The sequence below is a fragment of the Limanda limanda genome, chromosome 1 (genome assembly GCF_963576545.1).
Source record: "Limanda limanda chromosome 1, fLimLim1.1, whole genome shotgun sequence".
Taxonomy (NCBI): Eukaryota; Metazoa; Chordata; class Actinopteri; order Pleuronectiformes; family Pleuronectidae; genus Limanda; species Limanda limanda.
The window spans coordinates 37666325-37689778 of record NC_083636.1 but is presented as its reverse complement, the minus strand read 5'-3'; the positions used below and the strand labels follow the sequence as shown (position 1 = coordinate 37689778).

Sequence of the window (23454 nt, the reverse complement as noted above, 5' to 3'; positions counted from 1 at the left end):
GTGAACTTATTTGTTACCTGAATGTTGAACATGATTTGCGCAGACCAAGTTTGACGTCCCGTAGCTGGAGCAGCTTGTCTAAACCAATCAGAAATAATAAGGCTTTTGTGATGTTAATGTTGCTGAGGGAGATTTTCATATGCACCATGAAGGGGGAATGCAGTGGTTCCCAAACTAAGGGTCGGGATCTCCGGTGGGTTCACGAGATGCAGGGAAGGATAAGTCATATTCATATTTTAGTCATAATTGTTCCAAAATATTTCATGAATAGTATTTAAATTAAATATAAGATGAACAAATAAATAATGTCTCATTACTTCCGTCAAAGAGGTTATGTTTTCATCTGAGTTTGTTTCTTAGTCATCAGGATTACGCAAACAATTTCCCTTAATTGCAACATGTGCACATAGTGGATTTTTTTTGTTATCTAGCCCTGATTCAATATCCTTTGGGATCATCTGGGTTTTAATTCTCTTGCACTTTTATTTTGGAAGTTAGGAGCATAAAATTTTAGAACCTCTCCCGTGATGAACCAGCTTCACATTTTACAGCCAAGTCAGTTTGCTCCCCTGTAATGTCCTTTGTTCCAGGCTCAGAACCACTGGATTTAGAAGATTCTAGTATTCAAATACAATCACATAGTTTGAGATGTATTCTGATATTTTGCACCAGAAGTTGATTATGATTATTTTGGGTGTTTTAATTGGAAATAAGAAAAACGGTGTGGCATCCCTTGAGTGAGAGAGAATTCATTCATAATCCTATTTATCCACAGACTTCACGCTCCTGTTGCTCACGCTCCATTTGCCGTTTCACCCAGTTTTCAAGTGTTTGTTTCCTTTTTCATGCAAAGTGCTGCACAAATGAGCAGCACAGGTTGTTTACAGGTTGTCACGACACTTGAGAGCGATGTCAATAAACCCTATAGTGCAGTAATGTCATGGATGCTACCAGAACAACCTTGAACACCTACGTGTATTCATTATATACAACAACACATAAAGATGTTGGTGGAAGAAAGTCATCAGAAAACAGGCGTTTCTCTGTATTATCAGTTTTTAATGTAAAGCAACATTCAATAATCAATCTGTTTCGATGTTTTGTTCACTTGCTATTTAAGTTTTAAGAGGATGCTCCCTCAGTATCCCACTGATTTCTCTCAGTGTGTTAGCCCGGTGTGAAGGTGAGGCGAGGCGGCACTCTCCAGGCTCCGAGCCCTGCTTTGCTACAGATGAACACTGATTGAATTTCCAATCCTGCAATGGCCAAATTGCTTCTTGTTTTTTGACAAATTTCTCTCGCGGGGAGAAAGTAGTCAAGTGCATCAAAGAGGAGGAGGAAATGAAAGAAGGGTAAAAAGAACAAGAAAAAGCAGGGGGAGATTTAGATGGAGAGTGGGTTGACAAAGTTAGCTCGATGCCGGGATGATCTCCGGTTCCCTCTCGTCTCCTTTCAATGCTCGTCGGAGAGAAATAGCTTGAGAGATGTTGAAATGATGTGAGGACGGAAGAAAATTAAACAAGAAGGTGTGAAAAAGGAAAAGACAGTGAAAAAGTGATGAGTTTTTCCAGGGAGCTGACACAGTAATCTCTTCCAATTCATGCTGTGGCCTCGACTTATCAGTCCAGTGAGCGGCAGGAGCAGCGAAGCATGAAATACAAAAACAGATCACATAAAATATGCAAACAGTAACTCTGGTTTGTTCATGCAGGTCTGTCCCAGTGGCAAACATATTTGATCTCTATGTTTTTGTGCTTCAATGCGACTCAGAGCTCAGCGTCCTGCCAATACCAAACCTCTCCTGAGCTCCGCCAGTCATTCTTCTTTTCCTTTCTCGTCTCTTTCCTGTTTCCATGTTCATCTCGAATGTGTCACCCTCTTCTCTTATCTACTCCCACAGATTTCAACTCTCTTGACCTTTCATCCTTTCATTATTTATTTGTCCTTCGTCATTCTCTCTCCTCTCACTTTGCCCGCAGCTCTCTTCTCGTTTTCACTTTTTGCTTAGTTTTTCTGTCCTGTCTCCTGTCGTCTCTCTCTGTGTCCTCCTCCCCTCTTCTCTGTCCTTCTTGAACGTAACATATCCCTTCTCTCTCCCTCTCTTCTCTCAGAGTGAGGACCTTCCCTAAGGATTCAGCCTTACTGGGCAGGGACACCGTTCGAGCCCTGATGTACTACGCCTTGAAAGTCTGGAGCGACATTGCGCCGCTCAACTTCCACGAGGTGGCCGGCAGCGACGCAGACATTCAAATCGACTTCACCAAGGCCGACCACGACGATGGGTATCCGTTCGACGGGCCGGGGGGAACCGTGGCTCACGCGTTCTTCCCCGGGGAGAGGTTCACCGCCGGGGACACGCACTTTGACGACGACGAGGCGTGGACCTTCAGATCGCCAGGTGAGCCACATTGCTTTCAGATCAAGGAAACCAGTTGAGTGTGTGTGAACAAATCTAAAGCATCAATTTGGTGTCACCAGCACAGACTGATATAAAACAGATTTCCACTGACAATGTGTTTACTTCCTCTAACGCAAAATATATATGTGTGTGATTCAGATGATTGTGTACATGCTGACTTCCTGAAATATCTACAAAACAGTGGGAATTGATGGAAGAGCTGCAAAACTCTGGAACATTGTTTTCAAAGCTTAGCTGCGGCTGTGTGTTTGTGATAGAGGCTACAAATATCTGTCTGAGCCCGACCTATGTATATATAAATATACATATATATTGAACAGCATCTTATTTTAAAGGTAAGCTGTTGATCAAAAGATTTGGTTGAAAAAAGAAAAGATGGATCAATCAATATTCTTTATTTTACAAGGCAATAGTTTTATGCTTTGAGAATGAAACCCCATGAACCTTTAATGTCTACAGATCTCATAAGCTTGTCTAATAAACCATAACTATGTGTATAATAAACTATTGTTATTAAGTCTGTCTTTATTATAGTTGTGGGCACACAGGCTGTGTTTGGCTCATTCTCAGTGTAACACAGTCACCTCTTGGGTTTTGGCTAATTGATCCGGCCTGATCCGGCCAAATTTCTTTCATGAAACAGTTTTCAAAGAGCCTGATTACTCGCAGAGGGAAATCTGCGAGTGAGAAAAGAGGACAGGACGACCGCGGCTCTAAGTGGAATTCAATCAGCTCTGCCAATCGCAGCTCATATTGGAAATATCTGTCATTCTCGGCTCGAGAAAACACGACACAACACACTCTGGCTGCTTTTGGACTCACATTCACTGGTTCATTAATCCACTTGTTCGTGCTTTCACTCCCTCACAAAGCGAAATCCATCCTCTCTGCAGAAATCATTATTCACTCGCCTCCTCTCTGCACTTTAGCTGAACTGTGCATCTCTTTGAATGAATAATTGTGAAATCCAGAGCTTTTTACGGTGTGAAAATGAAATGAGTAGCAGCACAACAGGACAGTTTCCCCCAAAACGAGTCCAAATGGCAAAATTTTGGTTCTCTGAAGCTCCGCCATCCTGTTACTTAGCGTCAACCTCATTTTCTCCCGACCCTCATTTAAAAAAACAAAGGAAGGAGGGAGGTGGCGATTGGAAAAGGACGAGGAGCGGTACAAGTCCACTCATCCGGATGAAATGAGCGGATGGAAGGATCTGGTCCCACTGATTGGATCGTCAGGCAGAGGCTGCCTCAGTCGCGGTCACCCGGATGACAGCATAAATCATTAGCTTTCTCCGACTTGCTTTCTTTATTCCTCCCTTCATGCGGATGACTTGACTTTAAATGACATCCCTCACTCCTCTGCTCAGCACCTCCATTCATCCCCTTCTTTTTGAACGATGGCTGGACAGAAGAGGAGACAGGACGAGGTGATGAGAGCGGCAGAGGTTGATGTGAGAAATGGTGAAAGTAAAACATTTCTCACAAGGCAAAAATAAAAGTGGAAGTTGAGCATGAAAGTTCATAGCTGACCCTGGAAACAGCTGTATGACCAAACTTAACTGAAGTTCAGAGGCATTGAGGCACGGTAGGGAAGGAAGGTAATTGCCTGGGGCCCCCAAGCTGAGAGGGGGGGGCCTGAGAACAGGTAATTGCACTAGTCCACAGCAACAACGATATGTACAAGAGACTGCAATCACCCCATTGTTGGAAACCCTCTATAAGGAGGCCTCATGCCGCTATAGTGCTCTGCCAGAAGTTCTGTCTTTGTAGAGGTTTGATTGAGGACTAGAAGTAAGTGCATGAAGTGTCTCGGGTGGTGGTGGAGTCCCACAGGGAGCCTCGAGGATTGAAATGGGCTTGAAACAAACTTGATAATACGAAAGTTGTCAGAGAATCTCTCACGGCAGAAATGTTTGCACCGGTGCAAACGCCACATCTCTCCGAGTGAGAAACCTCCGAGCTGAAAAGAGCAAGTTGTGATGAAGTTGTGTATCGTGCAATAAGACGAGCCTTCCCGGTGCTTCAGGTGAACGGTCATAATGCATCTGCAAATATTATATTTTCACCATTTGCTGTCTGACAGTAACATGTTTGCCCAACGGTCATCAATAAAGTGTCATTTTCCAAAACATAGTTTATCATCTGCAGTGAGCTTGTGATGATAAATCCCCCCCGAGATGGTATGAATACACACGAAACCCGGTCCAAGCCTGTAATGAGAGATCCGATGGTGTATGCCCAGCCGTGTGAGCACTTATTGAAAATCCCCCCGTGGTCACAATAACAGAGGACGGCGTGCATCATCCATTGCAATGACAGCGATCTCATCCCCACATGCAGATGTTGTATCAAAATGAGTCCGACCCAAACCAAACTCCTGAGTTCAGCAGCGCTCAAGGAGATTGTGATTGTTTTAAAGAAATCAATGCTCTGTCATAACAGAGAGAAAATGGAATCCAGTTCTGACAGGGAATCAGTCACGGGAAATGACAGCTACGTTATTGAAGGCTTATTGCTAATTTCATACGCTGCTCGTGAGTGACTGACGTCTGCATCAGGTCTTTGTTCAACTGAAAATAGAACCCGAGCAGCTCATGACTAATTGTTACTCTCTGTGCTGTTTATTCCAACCCTATGCTGAAAAATCCCCGAAACCAAGAGATGAAGCAAAGTGCTGCCAGAAGGTTTGTGATATGTGGGGTTGCCGTAATTCCACATCTATGACTGTAAGTGCCTTTTTCCAGTCCTGGAGAAAATAATTGCTCGACTTGGCAGCCCTGTGCCTTTTTCTATCTCTTTCTCCCCACCGACATCCCAAATAAGAGATTTTATTTCAACTTTCAAAGGAGGAAGAAAAACCGAGAGAAATCCGGAAGCAGGCAATATTATATTTGGTGAAGCAGCAGGTCAGATACGATCAAGAGATTTTGCTTTAATGCCAGTCGGACATTATTTTTTTACAATTACATGCACATTATCTTGTGTAATGCACTGTTTGCCACAGCTCAGTTACAGCACATGCACATTATGCAACTATACAGAAACACAAATAAATATATATCGCTGCAAGACAGTTCTTTTCAATAATGTTCCGTTCTAACTTTACACAAAGACAAGATATCTCCTGCTTTCGATGTTTTGTTTGGTTATTCTGCTGTCGTGCTCCTTTGGGTTTTTAAAATCATTTTGACTTTACATGGTTTCCATCGTTGCCACGGAACCACGCTGCTTTTCCGACTCATTTTCAAGCCCTGAAGTTCAGCGGCTCGTTAACATTCGTATCACGAACGTTGAGGGTGAACTTCCAAACTCAAAAAATCTGCCCAGTTGTTTCTGGGTCAGTGTATGAGCTCAGGTCAGGTCGTTGAGAGTTCAGCACATTTTGTAACAGTGAACCCAGTCCAAACACACACGCACACACACACACCCAAAGAGCCGGTTAAGGCACTGACAGGGCTGGTAAATACTTTACGGATTTTTGTTTGTCTTTGACACCAGTGTGGCGGCCCAGTCCGCCTGAAGGCCAAGAAGCCGCTGGGTTTAACTGATGTCCACAAAGCAGAAAGATCCAGAGCCCCATGTTGCATTTTGACCTCATGTTTTAGATTACACTTCAGCCTGGAAGATGGAGGGTACAGACAGTGTGTGTCTGTGTGTGTGTGTGTGTGTGTGTGTGTGTGTGTGTGTGTGTGTGTGTGTGTGTGTGTTTGTGTGTGTGTGTGTGTGTGTGTGTGTGTGTGTGTGTGTGTGTGTGTGTGTGTGTGTGTGTGTGTGTGTGTGTGTGTGTGACGGAGAGGCTGTCTGTCCCAGCTGGTGAGTCTGTGATGGGGCCAGGACCTGCCTGGATCTCCCTCCTTTCTTTTGCTCTGTTGGGGCCGTGAACCATATGTCACGGGACAGCGGCTCAATCTGCTCCAATTAGACCTCCGACGGGGGGGCAGCAGTGGCAGGGCCGGCAGACGATGCTGCCGCTTTACCGGAGTGTGTGTGTATGTGTGTGTGTGTGTGTTTGAATAAATGTATGGGGTACAATAGCGGGGGGGCTAACAACAGCTGCAAAGATATAGAATCGGCTTATGGCGGCGGGAGAGCAGAGGAGAAAGGGGTCAGAGGTCAGATCTGTATGACTGTAATTGTTGTGTCATTGTCTGCCTGCCTCCATCATCCGGCAAAACCAAAACACTGTTATCACCGAGCTGCAGTGAATATAACAGCTACTGTACTGAGGGTTAATGTTTGTGCCTCATGAATCACCACACAGATGTGAGATGTTTCTTCTTTTCATGGATATTTCCTCAGAAATCGTGAAAATCGTGAAATCCACATCCTGCACATGAGACTTTCTTTTGAATCCGTAAAGCACAGGCTGCTATTTATAACTGGTTCAATCGTCTGAAGACAAAAACAATCCCTCCTTCGTCTTTAATCAGCTCGTCTTTAATGATCCCTACAGATCGGGTAGAGTCTGCTCAATTCCTCTGTGGTGTCAAGGGTGAAGTTCAGGTCACCACAGGTTCTTACCCCCGACAAGGAGGTTATGTTTCCGTCTGTCTGTCTGTCTGTTAATTAGCAGCGTTACGGAGAAAAAAAAGATTTCCACAAAACTTGGAGGAAGGATTTGTTACGGGTCAGTGAAGAACCCTTTATGTTCTGGTGTGGATCCGGATTCAAGATGTTTTTTCACTTTGTTAACATTAGGTTTTTTATATATTTTTTCCTAGATTTCTCAGAGAATAATTCATAGATCTTGATAAAAAGGAAAGGCATGTTTAGGGGACTGAGGGTTCTGATCTGCGCTCGTCTTTCTGTCTGTCTGTTAATTAGCCGCATTTTTTTAAACTTGGAGGAAGGATACGTATGGGTCAGCGAATAACCCATTATGTACTGGTGTGGCTCCGGATCAGGGTGCAGATTCAAGATGGGGTTTTTTCACTTTGTTAATATTCGTTTTTTATATATTTTCTGTAGATTTTTCATATATAATAGAATAATTCATAGATCTTGATAAAGAGGAAAGGCATGTTTAGGTGACTGAGGGTGCAGATCTGTGGTTGATTGGCTGGATGTTGATCCTATTTGAGACAGAATCGATTGCTTATCCTTGGTATCCCCAGATGTTGAATTTTCGCATCCGATTTTGAATATATACGTACAAATTTAACATTTTAAATCTGGAATTTTTCCTTTAGAATTTGTGAAGATAGAAATACAGAGGTTTTTATAATTTCAAATCTGCTAAGACAGATTTTCAAACAATCCAGATCTTGTGAGTTTACATGTGGTCCCGTAAGGGGGCCGCTGGTGGAGGGGCTCACTCTGCCATCTCTGCCATTCTAGTCCACACTTCTTTTTCCCGCTGGTGAGTTTTCCTTCTCTGTGAATCTTAGGCTGTTAGACTGACGCACTGAGGCATAGAGGAGGAGAAAGTTAATTAAACAACTCTTAATTTCTTCATGTCACACTCTGCCGGCTTCACCTTGCTGCTATCTCTCAACTCCTTCCTCCGGCGTCTCTCAGGCATTGTTCAGCAAATGTCAGTATCTGCCTCTGTGCATGCTTTGTTTCTGTCGGACGGGCGATGCTCAGCCCGGCGCCCACACAGCTATCGGATCCATCAAGTGTTGTTCTTTGCAACTTTTCAATCGCGTGGCAATCCCATGAGTAGAGGTAAACCTGTTAGGTCGGGCCCACGAGGTAAAGAGCGAATGTCGACGCTTCAGCAGATTGCAGTGCTCTCTGTAATCGTCTTTAGAAAAATGAACCTTATCAGACAAATCCGAGGCTGAGTAATTGCCTTCGCTAATTCCCCGGCCCGGTCTCCCGGCGCTCTGCTCTCAGCAGGTTCCTGGATCTGGGTCCGCAGAAGGCCATCTCCTAATGGGCATGATGATGCTGAGCAGTGGAATATTAAGCACCACATTTAGCGGACCAGTTCACCCCCTGCTGTGTGATGGATGGTGCTGGCGTCCATTAGCCAGCGCTGAGAGGTGGAATCTCATTGAGATCAAATAAGCAAAGGCCTGTAAGTGCTGTTTTTGTTTTTTTTTCCTTTGACAGGCGCCAGATTGCGTCTATTAATTATTATGATCACAGCAATCTGCCGTTGCAAACTGATTACTCCGACTAAAACAAAAGCATCATTAAGCAGGTGAATTTTTCATGATGTTCAGTTTTTTTTCCATGCACGCAGCCTGGTGTGTTTGTTTATCTCTCAGTCAGGATGTGTTCAGCGTCAACACAAGAAACAAATAGACAACAGGAAGCAGGTCACTGTTTTATAACTAGTACTTTACTTTAGTCAACTTTACATCGTGTGGATTTTCCAGTTATTTTATTATCTCTGCCAAGGAAGTTGTGCTTTCATTGCTGTTTGTCTGTATATTCGCAGGATTACAGAAAAACTGCTGAACCAATTTTACTGAAACTTGGTGGACGGCTGGGGCTTGGTCCAAGAGAGAATCCATAAACTTTGGGAGTAGATTCAATGAAGGGGGTGGATGGAGCCAGGTACTTCAGGCCCGAGTGATTACATCACCTCATTGAAACATTATAGATGTTGCCCTTGACGACTCCCACAACAAATGATGATTACCTTGAGAACGAGTCTGTGATAACCAAGGTTATATCATCATTCTGTAGGAGAAACAATGGACACATCTGCCACTGTAGTGAGTGCACAGCATTGTTCCACTGTTTACCTTGTTAGACGCCGCCCGAGCCGGAGAGAGAGAGAGAGAGAGAGAGAGAGGGAAAAATAACCTAATATTCAGATTCATTTCTTCAGAACAACAGTGACAAATTCATTTCGACGGAGCTGGAGAGGAATGACGATACAACACTGTTTAATAATTTGTGTTGTGTGAAGTTATTGTTGGCCCATTATTCAGTTTGCCAATTTCTCATCAACTTGTACGAAGCCTAAATAAACCTTCTATTTGCCGCTTGAATAGGTGGAAGCAGAAATTTGAGTTTATTGACCAAACATTTTTTGTTAAATAATTACACTTACAATAATGAGACAAAGAATTCGATCTCCTGCTAACTAACAGACAACAAAGAGGAAAACCTTGGCCTAGGTAATAACCTATTAAAAGGACTCACACTAACAAGCCACACTTTAAATATATTCGGTGTCAGAAAAAAATGGAAAAAGGTATGAAATACAACTTTAAGTACCGAGTAATTGACAATCAAGGAAGGCAACCAGGGCAAGGACAATTTTTTTATATCATATAATTCCGTGCCTTTCATTATTCGGTTTATGGATCAATGAGGAGCTCTGGTCAAGGGAAGACGCAGGTTTTGTGCCTCACTGTTTCCAGTGTCCCTCGGTTGCTCCTGCTGGAAGGGAGGGTTTAGATAATGTGGATGGAGGAGGTTGTTAATGATGTCGGATGCACACGGCTGCAGCCGGGAGAGGAAGACATTTCGGAGAATGGGCACGTCGTTGCCAGTGAACTCCGGTGACTCTGATTATATTTGTGTTGGTCTTTATCCCAGTGTGTTGTGGCCCGGTGGGCTGCACGTTGGCTGTGGTCCCGGCAGCTTGTCCTCAGCTGTTACATTAAGTGGGTCTGGTCACTGAGTCACCATGTGTCATGTTTGATTCAGTTTAGCTTCTTATCGCGTCACGTCAGGTTTCTTGACTCAGGGAGCTGATGTTAGGGGCGTGGCTTCAGTTGTGCACCTCAGCGTCATCGGGTGTTTTGGCCTTTTAGTCAACCAGCCTGTACCAGACAAAGACAAAGTACAGGGGGTCGGACCAGGTCTTAGGGTGCAGGGGACCATATGTGAGGGGAGTTTAAGCCACTGGCCCACGTCCACCAACATGTCCCAGTCCCGGGCTTGCTCCAGCTGAGCACTCCTAAAAGTAGTTTTAATAAAACCTAAAGACTATGTTTTTCTAAATTCTGTGATTCTAAAGGGATTTCTCACTCATCCATCCATCCAATAACAGCTCTCAATAACCTTAAAGTGTTACGACAGGGCTCAAGCCAAACCCATTGGCCCAGAGTCGTGTTTCTCCCGTGACAGGTCGCCAGCCCATCACAGGCCAAGTTACAAAGACAAATAATAAGAGTCTCCAATTAATCTAACCCCTGGAAAAAACCCAGGCAGGAAGAATAGGATAACTATTGCCCTGGCTGAACAGTTATTCTAACTTAGGCCTAAGAAGCTTGTCAATTTCTCACTCATGAAATGTATCATTTATTTTTGAGGTTATGCTGCAGCCTAAAAAGTGACTTCTCATTCCTCATGAGTTTGAGAATAGGTCTGCAAAAAGTTTGACGTGTAGGAAAACTTCATGGCTGCCAGGACAAGCTGTGTAACATGTTTTGAAGTAGCCAGACAGATGATTAGCAAATCTCCAGAGTTTAGAGTTTCTGGTGAATCAAGGCCTTTCGTTCAAATCATCATCACCATGCGATGAAAGCTTCAGTTTGATAAGAAGCCAATGGCTCACCGGTGAGTCCTGCAGGACAAATAATGAACCGCTGAACAGAAAAGGATTCAATAGTCTGTCGAGCTACGTGACTCAACTCTGACTCAACTCTGTTGCTTTCTCTCTCTTCCTTCCTAAACCAATCGGGTTCAACCATCGAATTCTCTCTGCTCCCGCTTTGTCCGCAGGCATCACGTCTATTCTGTCTGACGCCCGTGAACCGTAGAGCTGATGACATGGTGCTTGTTCTGTTTAGAGCCCCCCCCCCCCCCTCTCTCTCTCTCTCTCTCTCTCTCTCTCTCTCTCTCTCTCTCTCTCTCTCCTTCCTTTTGTTCACCTTTCCTCTCTGCACACCGCGTGCTCCTGCAGATTAGAGTTGGCATTTGCCTCCTGCGTACCCCAGGTGGGTACTGCAGTGTGTGCAAGGTTAACTGAATGCAGACTTGAGCTAAGCCACCAAGGAACTCTAAGCTAGCTCGGCTCGAAATGCCAACTCTTTCTGCAAATCTAAATCTCCTTGCCCCGGGTTTTGTCTTCCTCTGCAAAGCCAGACAAGGAGTTTCGCTGTTTTTTCTCAAATGTGCTTTAATAGCCCAGAGGCTCTTTAGGTGTCTTTCCACTCTCAGCTTTTGATTGGCAGTGCCGGGACTCAGGCAGTATTACCATAGCTATCGCACCACACCACACGCCTAACAGCACTCAAAGTCCCCTGAGCTGTCTGTCATGCCTCTTAATTTGCAGATGAATTGAGAGAGGATGAAATACCTGAGCAGGGGTTGGACCGGGTCATCTCAGGACACAGACGTAGCTCAAAGGCTACATCAGAGAGTTCAGCCGCTGGGTCATCGCAAAGTAACTCACTAAGAATCTTGCGTATTCTGCATATGTCAAAATGTGTTAAACAACACGTCTGACCATTTAAATAATGATATTAGTGACTGATATGAAGCAGTTTACCCTACGCCACTTTTCTCTGCTATATTACAGCTGGAATAACCACTAAATTACCTCTGTCAATTATGGAGGTTCGCCTCTGTCAGTTTGCTGGTTAGTTTGCTTTATTAGCAAGAATTCTAACAACTACTTGGCTGAATTTCAAAAAACTTGGTGGAAGGATGTGGTACAGGTCACGGAAAATAACTTTTTTAATTGTGGCATACTGTATATCGAGGATTTTTTGTTTAATTTTCATTTGAACATAGAGGCTCATGTAACTGGTGTGAGGGGTCGAGCATGAGTTCGCTGTGTCCGTGTTAAAAGCAGCTTGAAGTGGGTTCGTGGAGCCAGCTACTGTTTTTACTGATTATTCTGTATATTGAAAGAAAAGTTTAAACCATTCAGTGAAATTAACTTTGACCTTTGGATTGTGCTCTAATGGAGTTTGCCTTATGTTTATTCGTATTCTCTTCAGTTCATGATCTTTTTTGACACTCATCCATGTTCTCTATCCATCTCCCCCCTCTCTATCTCTCCATCCCCTTCAGACTCCCATGGGATGGATCTGTTTGCGGTTGCAGTCCATGAGTTCGGTCACGCCATCGGCCTGGTCCACACCTCCGCCATGGAGTCCATCATGAGACCGTACTACCAGGGTCCCGTCGGAGACCCTCTGAAATACGACCTGCCCTATGAAGACAAAGTCCGCGTGTGGCAGCTCTATGGTACGTGTGTGTGTGTGTGTGTGAATGTGAAGCAAACACACATTATTATATAGTATTCCAGTACTCGATTAGATTTCGGCTTAAAAATCATCTGAACGAGAGAGAAATCCAACTGGACCTGAACCCAACAACTACAGGAACCCGATGCAGTTAATTCCTCTGTCCCTGATACTTGGCCTACCCCAATTCGGATATCAATTCAAAGTGATTTGTCCTCACCCGGCCTGAGCTCGAGTTGGGTCTCCACTCTCTCTGTCTGTATGAGTACTGGGGACTCTGCTGTCATATAACTATGAAGGAGCTGTGACTTAAAATGGAAGTATGACATTTATCAGCATATTTTCTTGTGTCTCCACCTGCCTTGCCCTTTAAAGTCATTACTGGAGATATTTATTTCCAGCATTATCTGCGGTATTATCTCATTATGAACATGGAAGTTACAGTTATTACTGATTAATTCTGATAGATCGTACAATAAATCTCTGCTTCTTCTCTGATAAATCCTCTTGTCTGTGTGAAAACCCCGCGGAGACGCACACATCTGCATTCACCGACACCTCCTCCTCTCCTCCACTGACCATGACTCGAGAGCCTCTGCTGTAATTACGTGTGTGTTCCCGGTGCAGCGGCGGAGGCAGCTGCTCGCCGGTGGCAGCTCAGAATACTGACGATACGGAGACCTCCTCATGCAGGAAGCAGTTGATGAGCTCTGCAGAGCGAGGTTATTGATTTAATGAAAACAGGGATGGAGTTAATTGGGCTTCGCTGTGGCATTTGACCTTTTAACGCCGCTCCCTGATACAGGGAAGCAGCGGGGTTGAGAGAAGAGAACGATAAGCATAGAGAGAGAGAATGAAGTGCGGGAATAAGTGGCGAGGGTGAGCGAATTGAATCAGGTTGAGTTGGAGTGAATGGAGGTGAAGTGGAGGTAAAACTCCAGGAGAGGAACCGCACATAGTACTCCCGGTAATACTACGGTACAGAATAAGAAATTAATGACATTGCAAAAGAAGAGAGATACAGAAAGTAACTATGAATCAGCAGAATGTTACAAAATATGTTGTAAATTCTCTTCCCAGGTGTCAGAGACTCGGTGTCCCACACGATCCGACCAGGCGGCACCTCTCAGACGGCTGAGCCTCCCGTTCTCCTCGACCTTCCTGAGAACAGGTCCAACGTTCTGTGAGTAAAAAGAGTCATGCAACAAAAAGTTACTGGACTGTACTCGCACTTAAAGTCCACTCCAGCCTCTTGGACTCTCCCTCGGGCTCTCACTCGAGGACCTGGACGTTTTAGCCGAGATAAAACGCAGTTACCCAGCGGCACCGGAGCTGAAGTTTAACAGATGTTTTCGAGGCTTCTCTCGCTGCGGATCTCATTCAACATGACACTGCCTGTGCTTCGATGGCCAGAGGAGCGCTGGTTTAGACCCGTTTAGAACTGAGTTTGTTTCCGAACCGGAGATAAAAGTAATCGATCGTGACCCAGACCCGACAGGCGGTGTTTTTTGTGTCCGAACCAAAACCGAGGCCAATGTTATCCCCGATTACAGATACATGCGGTGTGAAATCGAGTAGACAGGCCAGCCAAACATTACAGAACCAAACCTCAACCCAGATATCATTTCAAAGTTTTAGGCCAGACCCCAAATGAGCCTGGCACCAGCAGGCTGGGGTCGAGGATGCACACCCACAAACCCCAAGATGCATCGAGGACGCTTTTAAGATCTGATCACTCAGACCACATCTGGAGGCGGTCTGGGACCCGGAGCCTAGTTTTAACATCCGTCATGTGTGATCTGATCGAAAGTGGTCTGAGCTAAGTACAGAACCAAAAAAGAGAGATAGCTGGGACACTTTATTTTGACTGCACAACCTCAAATGCATCGTGAGCCACATTGAAGAACCAGGAACTCCGTTTCACAATGAACCACAGTTATCTTCTCAGTGTTTCCCAAACATTGAATTATTTGTGACCTCTAACATGACATTTTTGTGGAACGATAAATGTTGATTTTCTTTTTCTTTTGTTCAAGCCAATTTCCAACATGGTCACTTCGAAGAGGGTCAATACAAATCTGCTGTATCTTGGTACCTCAGAGATTTCTCCACAAACACAACTTAGAGTGTGCTTCTCTATGATGGCTTCTGTTTGCGAAGCTGCTCGTACACACAAATACACAAATACACTAGATTTCTTGACTCTGTATGTTTACACTGTCATTCAAAATATGAAGTTAAAGCAATAACAGAAGTTCAGCCGCACCAAATAAGAATGCTAAACTTTTAACAGGCTTCACCCAGGTACGGTTTATTGCAGGGAAACTGTAGTGCACGTCGTACTAGAGATATTTCTATTATTCAGATTGTTCCCTGTACGTCAGGATGACTAAGTCGTGATTGTATTTTAATTTTCTTACTTTTTTTACCACTTCCACTGAGAGACGATGTTATGAATCTGTGCAGGAATTCACTACATGTGTTGTAAAGAAGAGTTTTCTGCCTCCTGATATGAAATCATGAGGTGTCAACAAAGCAAATTGGCTCAGTAGTTCGGAGCCTGCTCGTCTAATTAGCTAATTCCCTGCAGCAAGTTGGGCGGCTAAGAGGCAGAAGTATTTTTTTATTATCAAGGATAATTAGACTTAATTTTTAATCTATCAATGTATTTTGAATGTGCATAAACACGCACACGCTCCCAAACCACTGAGCGCTAACCTTAAAGACGTCCCTCCAGAGGCCTGGGCAAAACAACTTATAAACCTGTCTTCATTTGGATTTAAATTAAAGCTTCTTTTCTTTTCTTTTCTTTTCCTCCACCGAGGCAACGTTTTCCCCCTTGTCCTTATGTGTTTTCTGCAGGATTACGCAAAAACTACTCAACATATTGCTACGAAACTTTGGGGAAGGATTTTGATTGGGTCAGGGAAGAACCCATTGATTTTTCGTGCTGTTTTGGTTTAGGGGATTTGTTTTCATTGGATTTGCTCATGGTGGTGATTTTACTGTAGAATTTCTGAGAAAATCTAAGTCAAAGTAGGCTACTTTTTAATTACGACCTTTATAACTTGCCTGTATTAGATATTGTTTCATCTTGCCACGATGAGAAGCTCTGACCGGGCCTCCTGTGCTAACCACTGAGCAGTGGTGTGGTGCTAGTAGAGCTCTGAATGGAGACCTTTGTTGGTGATACAAGGCCTGGCAGCGTAGTGGGGCTAATGGATTCATCATTGGCAGGCCGACCACATCGGGGCTTTAAATCAGTGATAAATGCACAGAGGGACTTCACCATGTTGATGTGGTAGAATCTCATCTTTGACCTGGTGTCACCGACTCGTGCAGGTATCCAGAAGAAGTGGGAGTAAAATGTGGATAGGTTAAAAGATATGGGACAATGTTTCCTCCTCCATCAGCTGCAGAAAACATCATTGTTTGTCGTTGTTTTAAAGTGTAAAGTGTTAAACTGGTTTGACCAAGACGCTCTTCTCCCCCTCGTTTCCTAATCCTCTTCCCTCTTTCTTCACGTCTCCCAGGCTGGTGCAAGATGCCCCAGACAGATGCTCCAGTCACTTTGATGCCGTGGCCCAGATACGAGGGGAGGCTTTCTTTTTCAAAGGTACAGCGGCACAGAGGGAGAAGAGCGCGAGACGCAAAGCTGCAGAGCTGCGTGGGAAAATAATATATTTTTTAAAAAAGAGAGAGAAATTAGCTAAACGAGCGGAAGTAAGATAGCGATAAGAAAAGAGGATGAGAGAGCTAGGAAAGAGAAGCTGAGGGGAAGGGGGGGGGAGGTAGCAGCTGTTCAGACACCCAGCTGAGCCGGTTGAGCCCGGCTAACAGACCCAAAAATTACAGCAGGCTTTCATGGCTGCGCCTCTGGAGGGATCCCCCCCGAAGCCGTCCACTGAGGACCCAGACGAGCAGCAGCAGTGTTAACAGTGCTGAACTTTAATTGACTAATTTAAAAAATCATTCAATGTGGAGAGATCATTTCTACACAAGCTTTAGTCTTTTCTTTTTCTTACTGTATGTTTTTCCTTATTTTGCAGCCATCAGGTTTTAGGAGTGGATTTGTTTGAATCGAGGCCAAATCATTGTGTAAAAGTAATTTCATGTTCCAAGTTAATAAAGATAGAGAAAGAACACAAAGAAAGAGTGAAAATTAAAAGACTGGGAAACAGTTCAGAGCAGGTTAATTTCGATAAGATTTCGACACAATACCAGTGACAGCCAATTAGATGAATTTACATTTGCGCTGTTAGGAAATGCACAAAACATAACCAATAACAATATCTCTAGCCTCCAGCCTGAAGATGGCTGCTCCCCCATACTCACACCCGTACTTCTCCTCGTAGGAAAGTACTTCTGGCGACTAACTCGAGAGAAGCACCTGGTGTCTCTGCGTCCGGCTCAGATCCATCGCTTCTGGAGAGGCCTGCCGACCAACCTGGACGGCGTGGACGCCGTGTACGAGCGACCAGGAGATCACAAGATCGTCTTTTTCAAAGGTACAAAACCATCTGCATTTCTAATATGTCGTCAACGTTTCTAGTTTTTTCAATAGTGACAGTGAGAATCTGGAATCATAGAAGCTTCTCTCTCTTGTTCATACTTTAGTACAAACTGTATTTTTAGTGACAGTGCATTTGGTATATTTTTAAACTGCTGATGACCTCGTGTCTTTCTGAAGAGGCTGTTCACACCTTCCATACAACGTGACTGGGACTGTGAGAGAAGATTAAACACAAGACTTATAAACTGAATAAAAACACACAGGTGCTGGAACACGGGCACAAGTCGGTGTGAGATTTTCAACAGTCTTCTGGGCAGAGAACGGCTGCGGATCAGAAAATATGTTTAAACCATTTAAATGTATCATCTCTCCGTCCTTCACGTGTCTCTCATCTTTTCAGACGTATCATCTCAAGTGGAAAACGCCGTCTGTTATGTTATCTAAGTCTACTTTCCGTGTTCTGCCTCTTCAGGTCTCAAGTACTGGGTGTTTAAAGACAACATCGTGGAGGAAGGTTACCCTCGTCCGATCAGTGACTTTGGTTTGCCTTTGGAAAGCATCGACACAGCGTTTGTTTGGCTGCACAACGAGAAAACCTACTTCTTCAAGGACAACAACTACTGGCGCTACGACGACCACCTGCGGCGCATGGACCAGGGCTACCCCAAAGACAGCTCGCTGTGGAAGGGGCTGCCGCCGCACCTGGACGACGCCATGAGGTGGTCGGACGGTGAGTGGTCGATTGGGCAAAACATTTGTTTAGTTACAAACACGAAAATAAACATGATATCGACCCATCTGACCATTTTCCAGCCGCTTAATGAGCCACAGTTGAATCTTTAAAGACACAGACTCTTCCTCTACGGTCCATTCATGTGTTTTTGGTTCAGCTTTCAATGTTCTCCTCAAAATAAAACTGTCTGATCATGGGGATCTTTCAAAATCATCATCAGGTCAAACTTCTTTGTCCAAAACATTATTTCTAATGAACAAAAAAAGCTTCCATGCTCAAAGAGAGAAAATTCATGTTGTTTTAAGTATAAGACTCAAAATACAACAGACTTTTACACTTGGAACCCTTAGACACTCAAGTTATATTCACTGATGTCGAACATCGCACAACTTTTTTATTTGTTTATGCGTTTGCATCTACTTCTGTCGCTCCAAGATAAGACATTCCACCAGATGAATATATTCCCTACTCCAGTATTTGCTGTGACTCATACAGTTTGTTTTATTTGAGTTTATTTTGGCAATCCCTGTCTGCACCCATGCTCATGCTTTTGTTAGGCATAGCTGCGGTTTCCAGATTAGAGGCACATTTGCATTTGATTGTTTTTTTCTCCTTCTTCTGTTTGTGTATTTTTTTTTTCTGATTTGAAAATATTTTATTTGAAACATTTGTATCAGGCGAACACGCTGAAACCTTAGAGCTAAACCAGTGTAATCACAGCCAGCGTCAAGGTCACAGCGCCTGCTCCCGTCAAGCAGCCACTCTCATCTGATCACGAATGCATGTTAATGGAAAGGTCTAACGGGGGGGCAATTGTGCAGCATTTTAGAGCCTTGTGACGATGTTTGTGTTTGTTTGTGTGTGTGTGTGTTACTCTACTTATACCTTTGTGAGGACTATTCTAGGCATAGACCCTACAGAGTGAGGACAGTTTGGCCGGTCCTCACTTTTTCAGAGGCTTGTTTGAAGGCTAACACCTGCTTCTAGGGTTATTGTTAGAATTAGGATTAGCTAGGGTACGGGTTAGGCATTTAGTTTGGATGGTTACGGTTACGGTAAGGGGTTTTCAAATGCATTGTGCAGATGTGTGTTCTCACTAAGATAGAGGTACAGTAATCTCTCTGTGTGCATGGAGCTGTGGGTGGTGCTAGATTTAAAAAATACCCAGAAAAGGAAAAGCAGCCCCTGACTCCTGAAATGTGAGACCACTTCTCAGCTGGAGCCAGGGTGTGAATACAAGGAAGCTCTTTCCCTGTCAAGTGTTTAGTGGCCTGGGTTCTATCTCCTCAGCTTGAAGACTAAGAGGTCTCGCTCCCAGCTCTTTGATGATGGTACGCACGTGCATGAGCGTGCATGAGCGTGCATGTGTTTGTGTCAGAGATAGAAGAGGCCAATCGCACAGTCCCAACTCTGCTGCACCCCCGGCTATTATCAGCACAGAGCCTGCAAGGGTGAGCTTTGAAACCTACATGCACAGGCGCACACTGGAGGACCATGGGGCCGGGGACCTGGAGCCACATCAAAGCCGCCTCTCTGTGTTTGTCTCAGCAGCTCAGGGTGAATATGAAGAGAAAGGAGAGAGAGGGAGGGGTGGGGGGGGAGAAAGAGTGATGCGACAGCACGGAGGAGAGACTGCGACACCTCTCGATGAAAGATGAGCAGAGAGATTTGAGGGATACCTGAGGAAAGAGATGGAAAGGACAAGGAAAGGGAGGAGAGGAGATGTGTTAGAAGGGATGGATGACTTGACTCAGAGGACGAATAGAGGAATCATTACAGCTGCTACATCTATGGGAAAAGGGAGAATACAGATTCACATTTGTCAAAACAAAGTTACGACATCTGTTGCCACAAAGTTTGGAAGTGAACACTGCATTTTTTATACGAGTTTTAAAATAAAAGGGTTTACAATTTTAGACGGGGCCTCAGTCCAAAAAATCCAACTGAACTTCCTCTGAACCGAGCCGGTCCCCTGGTTGTTTCCACGTCGGCAATGTTTAGAGAAAAAAAAAAAAGAAAACAAGAGACCAGCGAGTAAAACTGGCTGCGACAGAAATCTCTCTACAGCCACAGATTTCCCTTCAATCTGTTGTTGTCGTATTGTCAGCAAATCCACTGGAAATACCATGAGCAACAATGCATTTATCCCACTAATAACTGTGTGTGTGTGTGTGTGTGTGTGTGTGTGTGTGTGTGTGTGTGTGTGTGTGTCTGTGTCTGTGTGTGTCTGTGTGTGTGTGTGTGTGGAGCCATAGCCTGAAATAGCTCATTCCAATTCCATTGTCCAGAAACGAATACAAACAGTGAGCCACAGTCTCGGTCACATGCTCCGTTATTACCTAAAACCTGGGATATGCAGTAAATAAGGATCCGGTCCCAAACGTCATGTACAGCAGAAAACAAACTGGCATATTAATCAAAAACTAACTAGTGCAATAAATGCAGTATTAAGCCTCTTTTTATTTAACTTTGCAGCAGCAGGCGGGAGATTAGAGATTTTTGGCTCCTGGATTTATTAGACAAATACACAAACATACAAAAATAACCATGATACCTGCACAGACCATTTTAAAGAGCTTAAGGAGGGATAGTTCACCATAAAATGAAAATTCACTCATTAACTATTCACCACTACGCAGACGGTTTCAGCGCTAAACGGTGTTGCAGCCAAATCCAAATCCAATTGGATTATTATCAACCCAGAAAACAAAAGAGGCCTTTGTTTACCTGTTTTCGCACATGAGCTCTAGAAATTGTCCGTGAAAGCAGCTTTTGTCAACTTCGTTTGCTCGACGTTGCTGACATTTATCTTTAGCATCCAAAGAAAAACTCTTCTCAAGGTGATTCAGGGATTTGTTCACCGACGTTGGCGCCGCTCTGACTTCTGGTCTCCGAGGAAAAGAGACAAGCTGGAGAAGACTGTGTCATTCAGGCCTCTGGGCTCTGTCCTGCAGTAACGATGACAGATGGATACGGAAAACACCAAAAGAGGGAATTGGAAGAAGCAGAAATAACGTTAACTGAAGATCTTATTTGGAAGAGATTGTCGAGTCAAGGGAGATTTGTTCATGCAGGACATTAACAAAACCAGTTGAGCCAAGTGCAAAGGGAATAATTACAAGTGTGGATAAGAATTAATATGATGGAATGAATATGTTTACAAGAGAAAAACAGTAAAAGATGAGGTTAGAAAAGAGGAATAAATGTAAACATACCGCTCTGTGTTCAGGAGTAAACTGAATGCTCTGATTGGTCTGTTTTCAATTTGCTCTAATTTCATCATCTTCGCTTCTTTCAACACCTTCATCATGACACCTCGGGAACTTGATTTAAGGTTTATAGATTTGACTGAACTAACCCTAACCCCAACAAAAGGAATGTTATGACTGCAGCTATCACACCGAAGCTATTTCTTCACATTGGCTTTGAAGGCTTTGTTCCTGAAACGTGGTTCTTCCACAGCATGCAGTCTTTGTCTCAAGATTCTGTCGGAGCCTTTTTTAGTATTTTGGTGACACTAATTAATTTAAATACACTGCAGTGAAAGGACAGGCGCAGTAGGGGGAGTGTCGGTAACGATCAGGTGACACGATGCAATTACCATGTCATGAACGCCCACCAGGCGGTGCTGTGATCTCGGCTGTCCAACTGAGAGCCGGCAAAGTTACCACACACGCAGATGTATTTTAAACCCTTTTATGATTGTGATCCTCATGTGTTTACTTTTTATTCCTAAAAGATTTGACATTTTTGTCGGTGCAAATAAAACTAGATATTAATCAATAAAGTAGCTGCTGTTTTCATATGGAGAGAAAAGAGTCGACCTATTAGGTTGATCGGGAGGTTTTAGTTTTAAGAATCGTTTTATCAGGAGACTCAAAGGTACATTTGTATCAGAGCACATCAAACAAACAAAGTTACACAATTACAAATACAAGCAGAGTTGGAATGATCATTGTGTTTTCGTGCCACTGGAGGAATAGAAACAATAATGTCTTCAGTTGAGGGAATTTCTTCAAATTTGGTAACAAAATTCAGTTGAACTCAAGGATGAATTTGATTTCAGAAGGTTGAAGGTCACGTTGACCTCTTGTTGTAAATGCAACGTGTCCCTGGAGGAACTGAGACTGAACTGGTCTGTAGACGCAAACAACTCTTAGCAACATTGTCAACATCGTTATTGTTAACTTATATTTGCTTTCATTTTACATTAGATTTTCCGTGATGAATTTGTTTTTCCATACACATCCCGCTGTTATGCATCTTCTGCAATCACAATCAAATTATTCTCCTTGCATCTCAAGTGTGTGTGTGTGTGCGTGCGTGGGGGGGGAAGTGCTTAGCATAAACACTTTCTACTCTGGATCACTGGTTCACGAAATTAAGGCCCTCGATGTTTCTACGTGTTCAGAGCTTGTTGTGTGTTTGAGATGAGAGCAAAGATAATTCTGTTGATAATAAAGAGCACAGACACACTAACACCCCCCCCCCTCTCCTCTCTCTCTCCTCTCTCCTCTCTCCTCTCTCCTCTCTCTCCTCTCTCCTCTCTCCTCTCTCCTCTCTCTCCTCTCTCCTCTCTCCTCTCTCCTCTCTCCTCTCTCCTCTCTCTCCTCTCTCTCCTCTCTCTCCTCTCTCTCCTCTCTCCTCGCTGTCCTCTCTCTCCCCTCTCTCCTCTCTCCTCTCTCCCCTCTCCTCTCTCCTCTCTCCTCTCTCTGCTCTCTCTCCTCTCTCCTCTCTCCTCTCTCCTCTCTCTCCTCTCTCCTCTCTCCTCTCTCCTCTCTCCACTCTCTCTCCTCTCTCCTCTCTCCTCTCTCCTCTCTCCTCTCTCCTCTCTCCTCTCTCCTCTCTCCTCTCTCCTCTCTCCTCTCTCCTCTCTCCTCTCCTCTCTCTCCTCTCTCTCCCCTCTCTCCTCTCTCCTCTCTCCTCTCTCCTCTCTCCTCTCTCCTCTCTCCTCTCTCCTCTCTCCTCTCTCCTCTCTCCTCTCTCATCTCTCCTCTCTCCTCTCTCTCTCCTCTCTCTCCTCTCTCCTCTCTCCTCTCTCTCCTCTCTCCTCTCTCCTCTCTCCTCTCTCCTCTCTCCTCTCTCCCCTCTCTCCTCTCTCCTCTCTCTCTCCTCTCTCTCTCCTCTCTCTCTCTCCTCGTGAAGGCTCGTCCTATTTCTTCAAGGGGAAGGAGTACTGGAAGGTTCCGGGCAGTGAGATGGAGGTGGAGACAGGTTACCCCCGCCTCATCGCCAAGGACTGGCTGCTGTGCACGGAGATGCAGTCGGACTCCCCCGACTCGGAACCCAAGAGCACGGAGACCAGGGTCAACGTGCACCGCCAGCCGGACCACGCGGAGAACGGGTACGAGGTCTGCTCCTGCACCTCTGAATCCGCCCGGCCCTCCCGCCCCCCCCTCTGGCTGCTGCTGCCCCCCCTCTGGACGCTCTCGCTGGCCCTCAGCTCCGAACTGCTATGATACCAAAGCAAAGGGACCAAGTTCCTGAGCCAGTGGACACAATCCTGCAACTGGAATATATAGTTCTCATTTTTATCATTCGGCATCGTTTTTGCTCTCGTTTTGTTATTATTTATTTGGTAAAGACATCAACTTGCCCACGGCGCTCTATAACTGTTTATTGAAGGAGGAGATAAAGGGACTGTTCTTATAAAGCTCTTTGTCACTAAGTCACATTCACACAACATT

At 44.4% G+C, this 23454-nt stretch overlaps 1 protein-coding gene across 1 annotated transcript in view; it reads left to right on the top strand.

The window, feature by feature from the left end:
* Positions 1-23226, top strand: part of LOC133011080 (matrix metalloproteinase-17-like) — a 31699-nt gene extending 8473 nt beyond the window's left edge. The window contains exons 3-9 of the mRNA XM_061078774.1: positions 2112-2398; positions 12346-12522; positions 13602-13704; positions 16055-16137; positions 16877-17029; positions 17507-17764; positions 22913-23226. Of these exons, the coding sequence (XP_060934757.1) occupies positions 2112-2398; positions 12346-12522; positions 13602-13704; positions 16055-16137; positions 16877-17029; positions 17507-17764; positions 22913-23226 (1375 nt within the window). The remainder of the gene's footprint in view (positions 1-2111; positions 2399-12345; positions 12523-13601; positions 13705-16054; positions 16138-16876; positions 17030-17506; positions 17765-22912) is intronic.
* Positions 23227-23454: the final 228 nt, after the last annotated feature.